Source organism: Lissotriton helveticus, chromosome 5_1, assembly GCF_964261635.1.
Source record: "Lissotriton helveticus chromosome 5_1, aLisHel1.1, whole genome shotgun sequence".
In the NCBI taxonomy this organism is placed as follows: Eukaryota; Metazoa; Chordata; class Amphibia; order Caudata; family Salamandridae; genus Lissotriton; species Lissotriton helveticus.
This window is the reverse complement of record NC_136065.1, coordinates 1,547,194,615-1,547,214,596: the sequence shown is the minus strand read 5'-3', so window position 1 is coordinate 1,547,214,596 and position 19,982 is coordinate 1,547,194,615. Positions and strand designations below refer to the sequence as shown.

General features: G+C 43.5%; 1 protein-coding gene across 2 annotated transcripts in view; it reads left to right on the top strand.

Annotated features, from left to right (window-relative positions):
- TMCC2 (transmembrane and coiled-coil domain family 2) overlaps positions 1 to 17,697 on the top strand; it is a 521,381-nt gene extending 503,684 nt beyond the window's left edge. The window contains exon 6 of one of the 2 annotated variants that reach the window (XR_013594933.1): positions 12,989 to 13,064. Coding sequence is in view for 1 of the 2 variants with exons in the window: in XM_078644625.1 (XP_078500751.1) it covers positions 12,989 to 13,300 (312 nt within the window). In the remaining variant the exon portion in view is untranslated. Of the gene's footprint in view, positions 1 to 12,988 lie in introns of both variants that reach the window. The other variant, XM_078644625.1, reaches the window with a different exon arrangement.
- Positions 17,698 to 19,982: the final 2,285 nt, after the last annotated feature.

Here is a 19,982-nt window from a genome sequence, read left to right as displayed (position 1 = left end):
GGTCAGTAGGAGATGCTCAGTCAGCGTCATGTGTCACCAAGGCAGGTGTATCCTATTTAATGCTTGTTGAGGTAATGGGGGGGCGCCACTGGGATGGTGCCAGTACGCAGGGCCCTCGCTCCAGGTTATGTTCAACTAATTGCATTGGGGGCAAGATGATGGGCGTACATGGGAGCGGTGGTACTAGACCCCCCCCTCCGGGAGGGTTGGAGATCTTATGCAATGTCCCAAAGTAATTCTATCAGCTTATGTATATTTGTAAATTGGTGCATAGTATTGAGTGGTGTGTGTGTTTAATAAATGTACTCTCACTTTTATGAAGCAAAGTACAGACTGGGCAATCAATTATTGAGTGTTATTTTTTGCGCACCTGCAAATGGCGATTACTAGCCCACACCACCTCCCTTGAGTAAGCCTCAGACTGCTCTGCAACGCTACCCTCTGAGAGTCAGGTGCTGCCCTAGGGTGTTTGGTTCCCAGTGAAGGACAAATGTGTCATGTCATTTGTGCAGGCCTCACAGATGCTGCCTCGTTTTCATCAGGCGGGGAGTAACAACCAAGGGTATCTGCCACCCTATTATCCACCCCCCTGATGTGAACCGCTGTCAGGGACAACAGGTGCTCTTCCGCCCAACAAAACAAGGGAACCATCACTGCGTCCAGAGACCGGGACCGGATCCCCCCGATGATTCAGGTAGACTACAGTCACCATGTTGTTGGAACGCACAACCACATTCTCCCCTAACAACATCTTCCGGAACCCCAGGACCGCCCGTGACACCGCCGACAACTCCCTACAATTGGAGGAGCATCTCCCCGCCCAGAGAGGCCAATGCTCCTGCAGCGAGTCCTTTTCCAATGTTGCCCCCCACCCGAAAGCACTAACATCTGTTGTCTGGACCACACACAAGACGAAAGGGTTGCAACAACAGCCCCCTGGAAAGGTTGACCGACACGTCCACCAGCGCATAGTGGGTACGAGGGACGGAGACACTAAAAGCCCAAGATTCCAATACAAGGGAGCCCAACGAGTCAATAGATGCACGCACAGAGGCCAGAGATGAAAGCATGCCCTAGGCACGTTAACACACCTGCCGCCATGAGCCCCAGAAGCCACAACCAAAGCTGAACTGGAAAGGAGACACCCCGCAATAAGCACAGAGCGAAGCAACCCAAGGTAAAGCCTGGGAGTTTGGCAAGAACACCCTGTTCAGGTCTGTGCGAAAGCGGGCACCGATAAACGTCAGGTTCTGAAAGGGTGCCAGTTGACACTTGGGAAGATTCAACAGAAATCCATGAGGTTCCAAAGGCAAACACACCACCCTCTGATCGACCAGCAACTGATCCCGAGATGGAGCATGGATCAGCCAATCGTCGAGGTAAGGGTAAAGTAGGATCTCTTGAAGATGCAGGGAAGCCACCAATGGAGGGAGCCTCTACCTTGGTGAACACCCTCGGAGCAGACCGAAGACCAAAGGGCAGACCGAAGCCCAAAGGGCAGGACACAACACGGAAAAAGACTTCTGCTCAGGCAAAACCTCAGGAACCTGCGACAGCTGGGATGAATAGGGACATTATAGTGAACGTCCTGCAGATTCAGGATGCACATCAAATGCCCGGGGGAGAACCAACAGGATCACCCGCTGAAGAGTCTCCATCTTGAAGTGCAGGAGAACCACAAACCTTGTTCAGAGCCTTCAAGCCCAGCACCAGACAGAAGTCCCGGTCAATTGGGGCACAAGAAAGATCAGCGAGTAAAACCCTTTCCCCCTCTTTAGAGGAGGCACCATCTGAACTGCCCCTTTGCGCAGGGGTGGCTCAATCCCCAGGAACAAATCCATCCTTCTGGACTGACAGGATGGCCAAGGAGTTGTATGAACCCCAGAATCCGGCAGGGCTCAGCAAACTCGATGTGGTATCCCTGGTGCACAATGTCCAAAACCCACACATCTGAAGAAGACTGCAACCAGGCCAGAAGAAAGTACTGAATCCGTCCTCCTACTAACAATCCTGGGACGTCCATCATATAGTCAGGAACAAGATTTAGGCTAGGGAGACTACGCCTTCCTGCCCGACCCCATCCAGAAGAAAACCTCCCATGACCCCTAGAAAGCTGCTTCGTGGAGTTTTGATGAAAAGGGTATTTAGGCTTCAAAAAACCCTTAGCGGAGGACTGCTTCAAAGAAGAATAGTGCTTCTTCTCCTTAAAATGTTTGTGCAACTTGCCCTCCAACTCCTCCCCAAACAACATAGTCCCCTGAAAAGACAAATGCAAAGACCCTCACCACATCAAAAGACACATATTCAAAAGGAACTCCACCTGTCTCTTGATATGATCTAGAAGCCCAGCACAGTCTGAGGTATCATCTAGGGACTGAAAAAGAGTCTTGACATCGGAATTGAGGGATGCAAATCCAAATGTCGCATAAATCCCACCACTCAGAGCCTGAGGGGATCCCGAGAAAACTTTTCTCAATTATGCATCCACCTTCTTATCCACAGGATCCTTAATAACAGTATCCTCAGCCAAAGAGGTCCGGCCCACCAGACTAGCCACAAAGGAATTGATGGGAATAGTCTGGGAAAACCGCGGACATGTCCTGCAGAGGATACAACTTGGCCATGAAAAGGAGCAGCATAATTTGACCAGGATCTTTTTACTCCCTCTTCAACACCTCATGGATGATGGGATGGACAAGCACATCCACTGGGGCCATACTCTGGAACTGGTGAAGTAAAGAACCCCCAGACGGACCTGGCACCTCATCCTCAGGGAAGTCCATGTTGGATTTGACGCTCTGCAGCAACTCAGGCAGCGTGTCCTTATCCACATATTTCCCTTTATGCTCCTCACCCCCCATCCATCCATGTTCGTCCGAACTGGAAGAATGAGAGGGCAGAACCGAAACAGAGCTCTGGGGCCAGGGCCCTCCACCCATTTCCTGCAAAGTCGCTTGATACGGGCATAGTCCCTCGCCCTGCAGCGTTTGGACCGCGCTGGAGAAGAAGAGGACCCAGAAGAGGATGAGGGAGAATCCGTCACATGCTAACATTTCCTGGAATGCCTGCCCATCTTGACAAACACCAGCACCAGTGAAATACACAGCAACAGCAACAAGGACACCAACAGAGGCCAATGTACAGCCCTGTCGAACTGACCCAGCACACAACAAAACCGCTATGCGGTACTCACCAGCAGCCACCTGATAAAGGAAGCAACCAGGGCCTGCAAATCCAAATGTCCCACAGCTTCCCTCCAGCATCAGCGCGCCTGACTTCCTGGACAGCAAACCATGCTGAAAATCAGGCAACATGACCCGGAAGCGCTCCACTTTCCAGGAGAGCAGAGCCACTTCCCCAGGAAACCACGTGCCTGCCGAGAAGCCTACTAACACTGGAGCCGCGTACAGCAAAGGAACCACAACAGCGGACCAAAGGCGGACGCCATACTTCTCCCTCCAAGCCCGGCAGAGAGGGAGACAAGACACCAGCAACGCCTCCACCACCCGGCAGTGTAGATACAAACCCACCAGAAGCTCCATATCCTGACGTGTCCCATTCTGTTGCACGACAGGAAAAAGAGGGAATGCTGGGTAAGTACGCTTATGCACTCCCAGTGGGAGATTGTGGGGTAGGGATCCGGTATTCCTTTGTTCTTTTTTCTGTTGGTGAGATAGGGTTATCTCACTTGTTTATGAATGGGATGAGGACAGGAGAGACTTGGGTGTAATGTGAATGTATTAAGTTTGCACACCTAAAATCAGGGGGTGGCGGGTGTAGCAACCGAGTGTTGAAGTTAAGGCGCCTAGAGTCGTCATCTTGGAGATCACTAATATGTGTGAAATGTCTCTGATACATTACCTCCTCTCTATTTTTTGGTTTTTCACATGTATATATTCATGTATATTTGGTTTTACACAGTTCTTTCTATCTTAGGTTTAGTGTGATGCATGGTGTATAATACACCTATTATACCACACCTTCACGCTTCATATATTAAAAGACATTGATAGCCCACACAAGCATAATCAGTTATATTTTATGAGGTGATTACCTTGAATGATCCAGGGAGATATAACTGGATAGAATAATTGCTCAATTCCCCTGTTTTGACATTGAGATACATAAAACAAATGAGCAAGACTGCCATTGAATTTACACTTTGGAATGGAGAGCTGTTTTAATGAAATGATGGTCTTCAGTGAAACTATTGATTGTGAACGTATGGAGGTTTTTGCATAACCTCAGCGAAGCTGTAACTATCTCAAATGCAAATTATGGACACTAATTGAGGCTTATGTACAAGTACTGTAATTTTGCAATGCACTATTGTGTTACATAATTAGGGTGTTTTTTCTCCCATGAGGCAAAGTAAGGTTGCGGACTGAAAAATGATTACATAAATTGTACAATGCCAACATGTTTTTTGCTGAATCGTTGCACATTATGCTGCCGATGGTTTTAGTACTTTGTCGACATTTGTGAATGTCACAGGGATCGTCTTTCTACACTTTTCATCATTCCATGTACTTTGCTCTTTAAAATGGTGCCTATGAGAGCATTCTGTATTGAAATCAAGCAGTGAGGCGATATGCATCTGAATAAAAAGTCACCACAAAAATAGGATGCAACCTTTCACTAACCCTCAGGGGACTGTGGTCAGCAGTTAACACCAACACGTTGACGTTGAACTGCCCCTTGGCGTTTATAATAATGATTGTGCACTACTGCAGCAATCAGTAGTAGGACCTACTCGAAAAACAAAGTATGTTAAACTACGATTTGTGAGCAAGAAAAACAACCATTTGTGAGAGATATAAACAACAGATTATCAAGTAACATGTAGAGTATCAGAGTAGAAAGTGTTTTCATTTATGTATACGAAATAGTTGGCTTATAGTTCAAGAAAGTAAGTCTTTATGCGGAAAACCCCACCCATCAACCCTTTTGAACCAAAATATAACCAATACATGATCAATAACATGTTAATACAAATAAACAAGCATAGAAAGGCAGATCATTGAGAAAGCGAAAGGAGTCAACACAAGGTCTACTATTTCTGATTCTTTCTGACTGTTGAGCTTCAGGTTATTCAAATCGCTGAATCCAATCTCTATGATGGTACACTATGTCAACCTTTTGGACCCACTAAACTACTCATCACAACCATCATCAGAACTAGGTGAGGGTTAAGTATGTGTGCAAGTAGAGTGTTATTCTCGTATCTAATACCCCGAGCACACCTCTTCTTACATGGCATCGAATCATTCAGCTCCCCAATCGTTAAAGAATTATGATCGCATTTCACTGCAAGACAAATCATTTCAGATGAGCGTGGTTTCCACAAAGGTTAATTCCATCATTCAAAATTCTGTCATGAAAAGCAAAAGAAGTTTTCCATCAGAGACGTCGTCTGTAAGTGTATTGTATGCTCAGAGCCTCATTCAAGAGTTTTCAAAAGGTCATCTATTCAGAAGCCATTATAACATTAGTTTATGAGTGCCTACTTTCATCACCAGTTTCATCTGAATAAAGTTAACGTCAACTACAAGGCTGTTAGTGAGCGGTTCCTTCTTTGTAGAGGTATTGAGGGTTGAATATATTTATATATACATGTGTGTGTGTGTGTGTGTGTGTGTGTGTGTGTGCGTATTACACAGAGGCAGTCGCCACAGTGTAATTATAGACCTAGTTACCATAGGTCGGTGTATTTTTTGATTTGCTAATAAATTTGTTGCCGTTTGGCGAACCTTCACAGAACCTTCTCAAAAAAAGTTCATCCACCTCAACTCCTTCCTGGAAATTTTTGGGGTGGTCCGTCAAGCAGGGGCCAAGAAAAAAGGGTGATTCGCAATACCCAATTTCCCCATGCAATTTTTCAGTAGGAAAATTGAATAGTGATACTGCAAAAACAGCTGAACAGAATTATACCAAATTTGGCAGACAGCTAGATCTTGGTCAACAAATCGTGTTTTTTTTTCAAAAACCTTACATCTGGAAGGTTGGGTTCACAGGAAGCTCACAAGAGTCTGTGATCATGCAACTTCAAAAAACATAGAGAGATCTGATTGGCCAAGGAGTGTCAACCATCTATCCCCCCCACCCCCCCTGTCTGCCGCCTTGCTCCTGCAAATTCCTACGGGAGCTTGCACTCTGATTGACTAGCCACAACATGCTAGAGGGACTAATCATAACCAGAAAACACCACTGGCACAGCATTGTTTAGTGTGTTGTGTTTGGGTCACAGTCAAATTGGATTTCTAATTCATGTTGATGCTTTAAACTTAGTCCTGAACCACAGGGTAAGAAATGCCACCCCTGTAGCTCAGATCATGACAGAATATGTTTTTACATCTTTGAGGTGTGCCTGTAGCCATACACTACTGGTACTGAATGTTCATTAGTCACAAAAGTCTGCACTTCTCCCCAGCCAGGCTATGAAATCCTACACTGGGGCAATTTTATATCAGTTCTTCTCCTTAATTTGACAAGTAAATGTGACAGCAACAGAGGATGAAACAAGTGTTTAGTAGGCAGAAGTAAACGTGTCAGGACCCTATCAATTCTCCCTGGAACAATCAAGCAGCTGCAAGTGGTATCATTAAAATACTAATAAATACATCGAAGATGATAGTATGTCCAAGTACTTGAATACTAGAAAAAAACTGAATATGTAATCTGATAGGGCTTTAAACAAAAGTAAAACTAAAAGCAGACCATAGGTTACCCTCGGGCAGGGAAACAAAAGATGTAGCAAACAATTTGCAAAGTAATATTCAACAGGAGCACCTGAATCATTGCAAAGCAACTTCTCTTACCTTGGTGGGTCTTCTTATAAGTCCTGTTGTGAGTGGCTGATTAGTGCACGCTGTTGTAAATTCCCGTGATAAGGTGGCCAAATAATAGAGGCCACCTTTTGGAATGGAACTCATCCATGTTGCATATGGTGGCTTCCTCTATGCCAGCTCCGGTGTGTGCTGCTACCCTTCCTGCTGTAGTGGGGGCAAAAGGCGCCAATATTAAGTATGTGCAACCTGCAGTGTTATCTCTACCTCAATTTTAAGTCTTGCCTATATAGTCTTAAGGTGGGCTTTGTGTCCATCCTTCGCTCCTGATGTGATGGCTTTCGTGTCTGTCTCACTACTCTGCTCCAATTTATTAGTCTTTCACCATATTTTTGTGTTTGTCCCTCCCGAGGAGCATTTTGGTCTTACCTTGTGTTAATTGGATCGGATATATCCTTCCATGATGTCAGATCTTTAATTGCAGGCATGAAGGGTGTGTTTCTCCCCCTTTCTCTCTCTACACTGTCCCCATACTCTTCATGCCTAATTCTGTTTATTAAAAAATGAGGACCCAGTGACCACCTGCCTCCCTAGCACCTTAAACCATTGCATGATAGCTGGCGCCTCGTGAGCGCAGGAATTCCCACTGACCATCTTGTAAAGTTTTTTCTTTCAGTTAGGAAAAACCATTACAAGATGGCTGCCACATGTATGGATGAATATGCAGTAGCATTCGTGGAATGATTTTAGTTTAAGAGAAATGATTTAAAGATGATGTCCATGCACGCATGTGTTGTGGCCATCATGGAATGATTCTTCTCAGAGTAAAAGAAATACAATTCAAAGATAGTTGCCTTGCTTGCACCCATAGGTTTGATAGCTTGTAATATTTCTTCAGCCAAAAGAAAAAACATTACTAGATGGCAGTTGCACATGTAAGTGGTCGAACTTCAACAATGTCGTGGAGGGAAGAATTGGCAAAGGAAATTGTCACAAGCAAGAGCTAATGGCTTTGTCAATGCTTGATTTTTTGTTTACCTTCTTTACCATAGCATAGTGAATACGCTTATTAAAAGCATGCTGTCCTTTCCTTCAAATTTGCAGGTTGCCCTGCTGTTTTTGTTACATCATGTTAGGCGCACGCAATCCGAAGCACCTCATATATATGGGTACAAATGGATCCGATTTTCATGCACTTGGGGAACAAAGTGGATTTCTGTGCACGACACAAACATCACCTGATAAAGCTGTCTCTTCCCTCACATAAAAAATAGCTGTAACTCTGTTACACCATAAAGCCCTAGGGCCGTTTTCCTCAAACTTTTTGCCTTCCTCCTCCATTTTTGCTGATTTGTTTTTTGTTTGCTTTAGGACTTTGTGCACTTTACCACTCCTAACCAGTGCTAAAATACTTGTGCTCGCTCTCCTTTAAACATGATAAAAGTAGCTTTCACCCAATTGACACATTTAATTTACTGGTAAAGTGGTACTACATATACTCAGGGCCTGTGAATTGAATGCTAGCAGTGGCCCTGCAGCACTGATTGTACCACCCAGTTAAGTAGCCCTGTAAACATGTCTATTGGCCTGCCTTTTCAGCCTGTGTGTGCAGTTTTAAAACTGCCATTGTGACCTGACAAAATAGACCCTTTGCCAGGCCTAATCCTCCTTTTTTAATACATATAAGTCTCCCCTTGGTTAGGCCCCAAACAGACCATTGGGCAGGGCTCAGTGTATTTAAAAAGTGGGACATGTACTTTTAAGTCCTGGTAGTGAAAAACCTTTAAGTTCGTTTTTCACTACTGCAGGGCCTACCTGTCTCATAGGGTAACATTGGGTAAACTTATTACATTTAATAAGTGATAACTTTCAATTGGGACGAGGTAGAACTGTAGAAAAACCCTCTTTAATGGTAAATTTATTGGTCATTTTAAGTCATAATTCTGAAAACGCCACTTTTTGAAAGTTGGTCTTTTCTAATCCCATCCATTTGGTGTCTGTTGCCTGTATCCTTGGTCACATGACTAGGTGTCGCTGGCAGTTGGTCTTTCTGTATTGCCCCCATACAGTGAGACAAATGGCCATAGGTGTTGTCAGGGTGGGCCATCTCTGACTTGATGAGGAGGAGGAGCTGTCACCTACCACACTTGTTCATCACAAAGGCTGTACCTGAGTACACTCACAAAGGGTTTGACACAAGTCTATTGTGACCCCAGGAAACTCCAAACCTCCCAAACCTTCTCAAATTTCAAAAGTGGGAACCAGGGATTAATATTAGACCCACGGACCCAGCTCTTCAGTACACCTCTGAACCTCTGGAGCACTCAGAAGGACTGCTATGCTGCTCTGCCAGAAGGACTTCTACTCTGTTGCCCTGCTGCTTGAGTGAAAGGACTGGACCTGCATCTTGACCCAGGACGATGAGAGTGACTCCAAGAGCTAGTTGGATGGCCTCCTGACCAGAGCCTCTGGCACAGAAGGCTCCAATCAGCTTGAACCTGGCACCTGGACTCTTATCTACTGTGAGTCCTTCTCTCCCAGGTGGTGCAACCCCAGTCCTGGACCTTAGGACCTGAAGGTTGTCGTCCCAGCAGAACCGAAGCAGTGTGAAGCTATCACTCACATAACTCTGCATCGGAACTGCTGTGTTATGCATCGCCAATGCAGCACTTCAAATCACAGCCCTTAGACTCATCGAACAATCACTGCACATCGCATTCTTGATGCAGGCCTACGCATCCTAAGACGATCATCGATGCCATCCTCATCAACGATCCAGGACTTCGCATCACACGCCCTTTAACTTCCTCAAAAATAGGCAGTGCGCAACGCATCTCCGATGCAGGCCTTCCCATCGCAAGAGCCTTGTCTGTGGCATCCTTGACAACAACGCAGGACCTTGCATTGCAGCTTCCTGGAATCACCACTGCATGACACATCTCTACACTAGGACCTCACACTGCCCCCACTGCGCAACGCATCCTCGACGCAGGAACTTGCTACGCTCCACAACCAGGATTTAGGGTACTCTTGTTCAGCGAGCCTAACTGGGTCCCTGTCTCTGGCCTGCACTCTATCGCGGTCAGCCTGAACTTGTCCCTGTCCGGCCCGACTAGATAACTTCAGTTGCCGCTTAGTGCTTCTTGGCACTGTTTTTATTTAAATTTTTTAAATTGCATATCTCCAGTTCTATTTATTGAATTTTTGTTGTTTTGCCATAACATCATTTATTATATTATACTCTATTTTTCTAAATTGCTGTGGGATTTTGCTTGTGTTTTGTTTTCACTTTATTACTGTTTGAAGTGCTGCATAACTACTTTACACATTTAGGGCGGTGGAATTTAATAAAATATCTACTTGTCCATGGGGCAAGCTGCTTCTTAAATCTTCTTTTCCTGTAACAAAATCCACTTGTCCCTTTTGTGACATGTAATGCAACGACAAATTACAGCTGCAATCTCATTATATAAGAGTTCTGATTTAACCTCTCTAACTAAGCCAGGGCTCGTACCATAGCAGGATTTGAATACAAGCAATTCCCTTTTGTTGCTACGTGTCTGCAGGTCTACATACTGGGGTTGAAGGTAGTGGTAAGCAATAGTTCAAGGGTTGGAATGCCCGTTTGAGACTGTGCAAACCTACTAACTTGCATGTTTTAAGTGTTTTCACCAACTCTTTTCTAATCTTTTCCCATACTGAAAAGGGTTGGAAATTTAATCCTGACAGTGGCAGACGTAAAGCTTCTTCCAGGGTTGAGATAAAAGTGGTTGGAGGAAAAGTGAACTTGAAACATTTAGATTTTCACGTGAGCAAATCTACACATGCACATTTCCTCATGCTAAAATACAGTTCACAAATATTTTCTAGGAGTACTATTTCTAGGCCTACTTCTGTAAATTATTGTGAATTCATGGAAACTATATATATGCACCTAATGCAAGGATGTATACCATGGATGCACTTTTGAGACTTTCTTTAATAATTTGGCCTCTAATTAGGCCTGGCGTTATCCATGACCTTTTGTGTTTAATAAAATGTTGTCTCTCTCTCTCTCTTTCTCTCTATCAGCTGGCTGCACTGTGAGTGACAGTATTCTGCTCTCTTTAAAGGAGCATGTTGGCACACAAAGTAGTTTTGTTCAGTGCCCGGAACTGCTGTGGCAAAGTTCTTTTTGAGACCAAAAACCATTTTGTTTTTGCCAATACCTGTTAAAATGGTGAGGGCCCAGCAGCTCCCACACCAATACGTTTTTACCAAAACCATGCCTAAACAAGTCACGCTTGACAAAATTAAAATGCTGACCCCCAATTTCAAACCTACTGGCTTTGCCAATACTTGTTTATTTTTGTTTCCCATAATCATATTTAAACTGGTTACACTGACTTTCCATTCTGAATATTTTTGGGAAATATAAGCATACATCAACATGTTACTAAATGATGCTGCAAAGATATGGTACCTAAATTATTACAGTAGTTTAGCAAAATGTATTTTTTTCCTACTTGCATTTTTTGCGAACATTTTATTTTGAAAGCAAAGAATCATCACTCTTGCTTTCAAGCTTCTGAAAATATTTGCATATAATCAGAGAGCATTCTGGGAGCATTATACATAGCCTCATATTACTAAACTTTGAAAATGTGTATATTCATTTATACTGGCACCACCGACTGTAAGGCAGGCCGAGCTTGCAACATTTACTTTTAGTGCTCACCTTAATAATACACGCTATGCATTAATGAACGATAAATACAAGTTTGAACAGCATTAATTTAACACATGGACACATATTACATTTACTATAGACAATTCCCTTCCCTGATCCACAATGGGGTACACTTGTGTGGTCAGAAGACAGCAGCTATGCTTTTCTACAGGCTTGATCCTTGAGATGTGGTCGTACTTCGCCTTCTGTGCTGTATTTAATAGCGTCCATTTATTATAGGGTTCCAATTACACTGGGGTAAAACAGTTACATTAATGGAACAAAACATAAACGTGAAGTATCACTGGTTTATTTACAATAGGACCTTGACAACCCATGAGCCGATTTAGGAAGTCTCTTTGATCTGAAATTTGAGGATGGATAATAAAATTAAATATTGAGCGGGATTAATTTCGAGAACAAATCTGTCACCAGCTGCTACAGGGAAAAGCTGAGCATGGAACTTCTCAGAAACACTTTCTGCCACATAGTGTGGAGTAAAAGAGCAGAACTGGTGTGAATTTGAATCTGCGGTGCGGGTGTCGCTTTGTAGAAAACAGGGCGAAAAAAGAAAATGCAATAGAGATGAAAGACTTGTGAGGAAACAAAACATTTTAAACACTTAGAACAAAAAAGGACGGTGAGGTTAGGTGTAGGAGGTTTTCCCCTGACGCGAGCCATTAAGAAACCTTACTAAAAGTGAAAGCTAAATGATACTGACATTAAAACATACTTGAAAAAATTGGCCTGAAATGAATAATATTGTTGGTGACCGTTGCACAGGGTGTTCAGGAGTTTGAGAGGATAGGGGATGGGATGTAGTAGTGTTAGAATCATTCTTTTCAGTTTGGATTGTTTTGTGCTGAGGTTTTATCTGGCACTGAGAGACGTGTTCACAAGATGTGAAGCTTTACATGGGAAACACAACTACAGCTAAAACATTTACAGTCAAATTTCGTTGCAAATTGCTATATGTTTGGCACACTGAATTGCTTCTGTCACTCTCCTCCTGCTCAACTAACAAGGGGTCACATCTTTAATACCATAATACTTCTCAAGGCTTTGGGTGGAATAATGTGGACTTTCCTCACTTGCCTTTTTTTCTTGGATTGGTAAGGCTGTCTTGCTCTGACAGTTTTTTTTGTTTTTTTGCAGAGTTTTATATAGCGCGAACTTGACCCGAATCGGGTATCAGAGCACTTTACATAGCACCAGTTACGTTACATAAGGACACACATTTTTTGTTTGTTGGGCACGGGGAGATTAAGTGATTTGCCCAGAATCAAAGGATGTTTTAGCGTCAATACCGAGACTTGAAGCCAGTTCCCCAGGTCCAAGGTCGAGCCTTTAGGCCAACAGTGATGATAGAATCTGGGTAACTCCCTATGCCACTGAAACATTGATTCAGCATCCCCTCAAACTCTACACTAAAAGACAACTTTTCATATTGCCTTCTGTGAAGTAACATCAATTTCCCTCTTCTCTTGTTTTCTAGGAGGCGGTGGAGTCGTGCTTGACGCGAATCACCAAGCTTGAGCTACAGCAGCAACAGCAGCAGGTGGTGCAACTGGAGGGGGTGGAGAACGCCAACGCCCGCGCGCTCCTGGGCAAGTTCATTAATGTCATCCTCGCGCTGATGGCGGTGCTGCTGGTCTTCGTGTCAACCATTGCGAATTTCATCACCCCGCTTATGAAGACCCGCCTGCGCCTGCTGGGAACGCTCCTGCTTGTCCTCTTCCTCCTCTTCCTCTGGAAACATTGGGACACCATCTCCTACATCTTGGATCACACACTACCCCCCAGCTGATCTCATTGGGAGAGGTGCTAGCCACGCAGTATTTCTTTCCATTTTAGATGGAGCAGGAAGGAGCGAGGAATCTGGGATTCACTTCTGTTTTTTGCATTTCATTTCCTCCGTTGCACTTTACTGCTGATTGATTGTAAACAGCTTTACCATCTGAGGCCAGGTGCAGCACGCACACTTCTAGGAAGTCAGCTTGTGAAAGCCTGAATTGTTCACTCCATCAGCTTCAGTCCGAGGAAGCTTAAAGAAATCAATCATGTTATACATATTTATTTTTCTTTAAACGTATTTATTTGAGTAATTTATTTTTGAGGAAGTGAGCATTTCTAGAGAGAAAACGGTTAGTTAGCAATCCATCGAGACTAGCCATGTAACGTGGCCCGATTCTTGGCCAGAACAGTTTGGACATTCTCTAGGTAAGGGGAAAGAGAACCCTGCTGTAAGAGACGAAAGCCGCACGTGGAGATAAAATAACGAAGGGTGGCCTTCCTTGCAGCAGAACGTTTAGCGTAGAAGGATTAGAAGAGAAAATGAGCCCGCAGAGACCTAAGCAAAGCCGACAGGTGTTTCTTCTTCCCCTGCCTGTGACTGCTTTCAGTCAGGTGCAGAGAGTACACATCCGCCTGTCGCTAGCATTCCTCTGCTCGGCTGCTGGCAGGGCTGTTCTTTCAGAGCTCCCAAGACGGGCTAAGGCAGGACATCAGCTTGGCCCTGGGGTATTTATTTAAGGGTACACAGGTAGATTTTATTTTTTGACATAGAGACCTTTGTTGTCCCCGATATTCTAGTTTCTGAGGAAATCAAGCCTCTCCGATTTGTAGAGGCGGGAGGATCTGCTTAACTTTTCTATTGGTTTGAAGACTTATTTTTAAAATATTTATTGCAAATGATGTTCTATTAGTGTAAGTAAATGTTAGATTTGAAAGGTCCCGAACAGTTACTAGCTAGCTTCAAAGGTCCTTAGATGTGAACGGCTGTACCAATAGGCGCTCTCAACCTTGCATTCAATTTCCTATGCCTTCAACAGAATAGTTCCCTTGGCTGATCCCCACAACCTGAAGGCAATTCTTGCGCCCCGTGGGTACCCTGTGGGTGCACATTACCACAGAAGCACAGCCAAAGGAGCTGAAGATTGGTTATTTCGGCCAACACGGGCTAGGGGCATGACGGGGAAAGGTAGTAGTTGCAAAGCTACATTGGAAGCTCTGGGATTCCCTTTTCTCGGTTATCATCCAAGCAAGCAAAGACAGCAGTGTCTGGAATATATTCTCGTTGACAGTGTAATTTATGCTGTATTTTAAGGGAGGACAGTGTGATTCCAAATGATTTGTGTAAACACGGAATCCGCCGAATCAGCAAAGAACTTCTTTTCAAAGATTGTGGATGTCTGGCATCGGCAACAAAAAGAGTGCCACTCCCACGAGTTCAATCAAACATAGGTTCTAGAGCCTATAATGCACGTCATTTAATCTTTTTATTCTGGTAAAATCACCTCGCTGGTTGCTTTGGGAAAGAATGAACACGCTTGTGTTAAAAGTTCACACAAGGGAGCATTGTTATCTACACCTTGAAAAAGTACTTCATTTCCCATTTTCCCAGTCATTTACAGGTTCACTAAGAATCTTGAAAGCACTAGACTGTAAAACCACTTAACCATATTTTGTTGTGATATCTCCAAAGCATATATATTCTTATGGCACTGCTCAGACAGAATCGATTGTTTGTCAACTCACTCCAAGCAATTAAGGCCTCTTCTTGGTTCTTTCACTATTAAGCATTTGTTTTCCAAAGGAAAACAAGTAAATATGTTAAAGACACGATGACAAACAACAGGACTGCTCCTTACTGACCATTTTGGATGAGTGGAAATTGAAATCTATGCAAAACGCCTTGCAACTGAACACCATTCCAGCCCAACAAGGTGTGTAATCATCCTGCAGTGAGCAGGGCCATCACATGTGCAAGTGGAAAGCAAACCGTGGATGGCTGTCCATGGAAAGACTGGGTTCCATATAGTTTTTTTTTCAATTCGAGATCCAGCGTGTGTCCGTCGCAAGTTATGTTCCAGAGCTCTCAACAGTGGCACACGGCGTATCCTTATACCAACTCCATGGGGTTGAGTCTGAGGAAAAATATGTTTGGCCTGTGTAGATGTGCCAGAGACAAATGAATGCATTCTCTGGACAAGTTCCACAAATTTCGATCTTGTCTATTTGCCAGACTATTGTTGTGTAAAAAAAAAACACGAGTCAGAAATGCCATGGAAGTTGGATTAACAAGCTGTAAGACTACCACTCCACTTACATTTCTTTTTAAGGGGATGTGAGATTCAGGACTGGCCATTACAATAATTAGGAAAATGTGGGACTTGCATAATATTTTGTTGGTAAGTGAAAGCTAGAACATGTACTCGTAAATCACGAGTTTATTAAAAAAAAAAAATACTTAAAGTTTACAGTAACGAAGGATATTGCTATGAAGTGGACAGATTAGTTGATGAAGGGTTTCCCATCATACGGAATGGTAAATACATACCACTGTGTGTGTAAAATGTATATGTATATCAAGAGGCAAAGCATATTCCACTCGTTGAATCTCCTTCAACAATGGTAATGAATAGCATGTTCCTGTTTGCACTTATGCATATATGTTTCATGCCATGCTGTGCCTCCATGTGCATTAGTTATAAAAACAGTCATTTAAAAAGACTGAGAGCACTGTCACATTGCATAGCCTGACAGTGTGACGGGTGAAGGCCAAGCGGATGAGGATCCAGAAGAATCCCAACGCTAGTGTGGACAAAACATGGGTTTTGACCATTGCATTGTAGTCATCAGTGACTGAATCATTTATTTTCACCTGTCTGTGTGTGTATGTGCGCGTATACATATATGTGTGTGTGCGTGCGTGCGTGGGTGTGTGTGCATCTTAGGTTGCTTGAGGGCCTGGCATGTTCGGGTCTAAAGTGAGGTGGCAAGGTGTGCAAAATAGTGATGGACTGGGATGCCGCCCGGTTAATTACCAGTGGCTAAGATTAGTTCCCTGGAAGAGGCCTCCTGTTTATGTAGTAAGGAGTAACGATAACAGTGGAGCTCAAATAGCCTGATAACTAGCAATAGACTCTTCTTCATTTATTTTCAGAGATATTGTGATGAAGTCCTGTCCTGAAACCCACACAGTTGAGACTAAAATGAGGTAATCAAGAAACCATGGGGTGGCTGGACTTATAAACCTTTCTGGTGTCTTCCTGAGCCCGGGAAAGAAAAGAAGCACACAATAGCCAATTATTCAGCTATGTAAAAACGAACTATGAAATAACAGCTCCGCCACTGGTATCTTGATAAATACTTATTAAGCAGACACAAATCTGAAGGAAAGAAGGGTGAACTGAAATGCTAGCTGTGTAGAGTGAAACAGAGGATGCACCCGTGCCACATTTTGCAGTCGTAGTATTTTTTTGTTAGACTGAAGTGGCCTAAAAGGCATCAGATAATTTTATAAGCGAACCATGTGTGGCACATTTTTAGACACAGGGAGATTAAGTGAATTGCCAAGAACCAAGAGATATGGAGCCCATTTGAATAGTAATGTGGATGTTGGCACCTGGTAGACCTAAGGCTTCTGTAAGGTCCCCTGGTTGAATCAGTGGGATGATGGACTGAAAGGGTTACCATCTTGAAAGGCCGGTTGAGCAAACATTTGACTTCTTTCAGGTCACAAAATCAAGAGGAGAATTAATATAAGCATTTTTCGCATTCTGTCTCTGATGCAAACTGACACTACTGTATTTTTCTCCAGCACAACCTTAAACCCTAATCGGAGAGCCTCCAGTTCCTTATGCTGTGTAGCAGGAACCAATGCTTGCCTGGTTGTAGAGAAGTAGCAGTACGCTGTTAACTACTTTTCAGATCTCTAGGATGCACAGATCAGAGGCAATGCGACTCACTATACAGAAAACACTAATAGGTGGCCGCTATATTAATAACTGTTTATGTAGCCCTTCATGTTACATTGCTGCTGGTCTAGGTGATGTAAATAGCAGGTGTTACAATTATCCTGTGTAATGGCACGCATTTTATTGACCTCCGAGGGATAGAAGGGCATGTCTCCCTTTCTGAATTTTGACCTAAGACCACCCTGTATCTCAAAGCTGGATGTTCATCGCACTGATCCATCTGCCTTACAAATTAAAATGAAGTGCCTGAGAGTCTGGCGTAAGATTGTGGTCAGAACTTATCAGATGTAGAGTTATCATGGTCATGATTCACCCCCCTAAATCACTGGCTAGAGAGAATATAGTTTACTTTATTACAAATAACAACCACACATACATTTACCACAAAAATAGCTTTTATAATGCATTTTCTTTACAAATATTATTTTTACCACTATAAAGCATTTCACAATTTCACAACCACATATTTCATCGCATTATATATAAATGTGGATTATATATATATATATATATATATATATATATATATATATATATATATATATATATGCGATCCACAGTCCTGAATCCAACCAATGCCACGATCGTTCCACAGGTACAGACCAAAAACGTCGAGTATATTTTAGAACTTCTTTATTAGATGCAGTTTTTTAAAAGTGCAAGTGCATAATGATATTAAAGCAAGTGCCCAGCCTGACGTGTTTCGACTGCCCCACGGCAGTCTTGATCACATGAACATGTGAATGAACATCGGCCTGGAAGATAAGGCTCTGGCTTGGTTGGGGAGTTTCCTGAGGGATCGCACCCAAACTGTCACCTTGGGTGCTTATCGGTCAGAGGAGTCGGGGATCTCAAAGGGGGTGCCACAGGGCTCTTGCCTGAGCCCTACTTTATTTAATATCTACGTGGCCCCCCTCGCTAACATCATGAGATCCCATGGGTTCATCCCTGCGTCATACGCAGATGATACCCAACTCCTCTTCCCTTTTAAGATCCTTACGGATGAGATCAGGAACTCCTTTTCCCAGGGGATGAAGGCAGTGGCCCACTGGATGGCATCTAACCTCCTGCAATGCAATGTTGCGAAAACGGAGGTGATGCTGTTCGGGGAAGCCAAGATCCTTTGGTCCCCAGACTGGTGGCCACAGGACCTTGGCCCAGTCCCGGAGCCTAAACAGGTGGTCAAGGATCTCGGGGTGCGCCTAGACCAGGACCTCTCCTTTAAAAACCATACTGCCCAAGTGGTAGGGTCCTGCTTCCACATAATTGGGATGTTGCGGAAGGTATTTCCCCTATTGCCGGATTCAACAAGGAAGACCCTGGTACAAGCCCTGATATTGAGTCGGTTGGACTACTGCAACGGGTTGCTCCTCTCTGCAAATGAGGGGGTTACCTCGAGATTGCAGGTCGTCCAAAACACAGCAGCTCGCCTTGTCCTTAATAAACCCCCCCGAACACCCTCTAAACCCCTTCTGACTGCGTTGCATTGGCTCTCTGTGAAACAAAGGGTGAAGTTTAAGGTGTGTTGTATTATGCACAAATGTCTTTCGAGAAAAGGCCCTCTATATCTGCTTAGCAAATTCTCTCCCTATGTGCCTTCACGGTCCTTGAGATCAAGCGAACAGGCTTTGCTGCAGATACCCAGAGCGAAAAAGGTGAGACAAGGGGACAGAGCACTTTCCATTGCGGGCCCCATGTTGTGGAACACCCTTCCACTTTCCCTGAGACTCTGTAATGAGCACCTAGCTTTTAGGAGACAGCTGAAAACGTTCCTATTCTAAATCATGGAGATACAGCGACAGGTTGTTTATTTGCTTCTAGGTTGCCAAAGGCGCGGAGATACTCCTTCGGGAGGTGATCCTAGCGCGTTACAAACTCGCAAATAAAATAAATAAATGAAACGCTGGACCTATTGACATGTATATATACAAAGCACATGATTAGATCTCTCCAATATGTTTAAAGAAACAGTGCCATCTTATAATGGAGGCTAGTTAGTTTCATGTATTTCATTAAACTTGCGCTTCATAAATATTTTTACTTTTAAAGCATTTAGCACAGAAGAATAAAAGCATAGTGCTCGATTACTCTTGACGTCAAGTTCAATACAACATAAATACATAAAACAAATAGTATGTTGTGAAATGATATCATCTTTATTATTCCTAAACACTACCCCTCCGTGAACCCTATAAATGCTTTACTACCTGTTAGCACTGCCCTTCCATGTACTCTATAGCCCTTACTACCTATTAGCACTACCCATCCTTGAACCCTTAGGAACTCCTTACCATCCTTTAATACTACCCATACTGAACCCTAAAAGTTCTTTGCTACCCTTTGCACTATCCCTCTCTCAGGCTTAAAAAATCTTAACCACCCTTAGCAAAACTCATTCCAGAACCCTGAAAACTCCTTGCTACCCTTTACACTACTCATATCTAAACGCTCAAAAATCCTTAAAACCTTTACTACTACCCATTGCTGAACCCTATAAAGTTGTTACTCATTAGGTATACCCATCGCGTAACATTAAAACCCATTGTTGTTGCTTTGCACTACCCACCACTGAACCCTAAAAACTACGTGCTTCCCCTTACATAACTATCTCTGACTCCTGAAAACTCATTACCACCCCATAACACCTAAAATAACTAAAAGTGAATGCATTGTAAATGCAATGTGTTGTAACTTACTTCATTGTACTTTATCTCATTGTAATGGAAAATG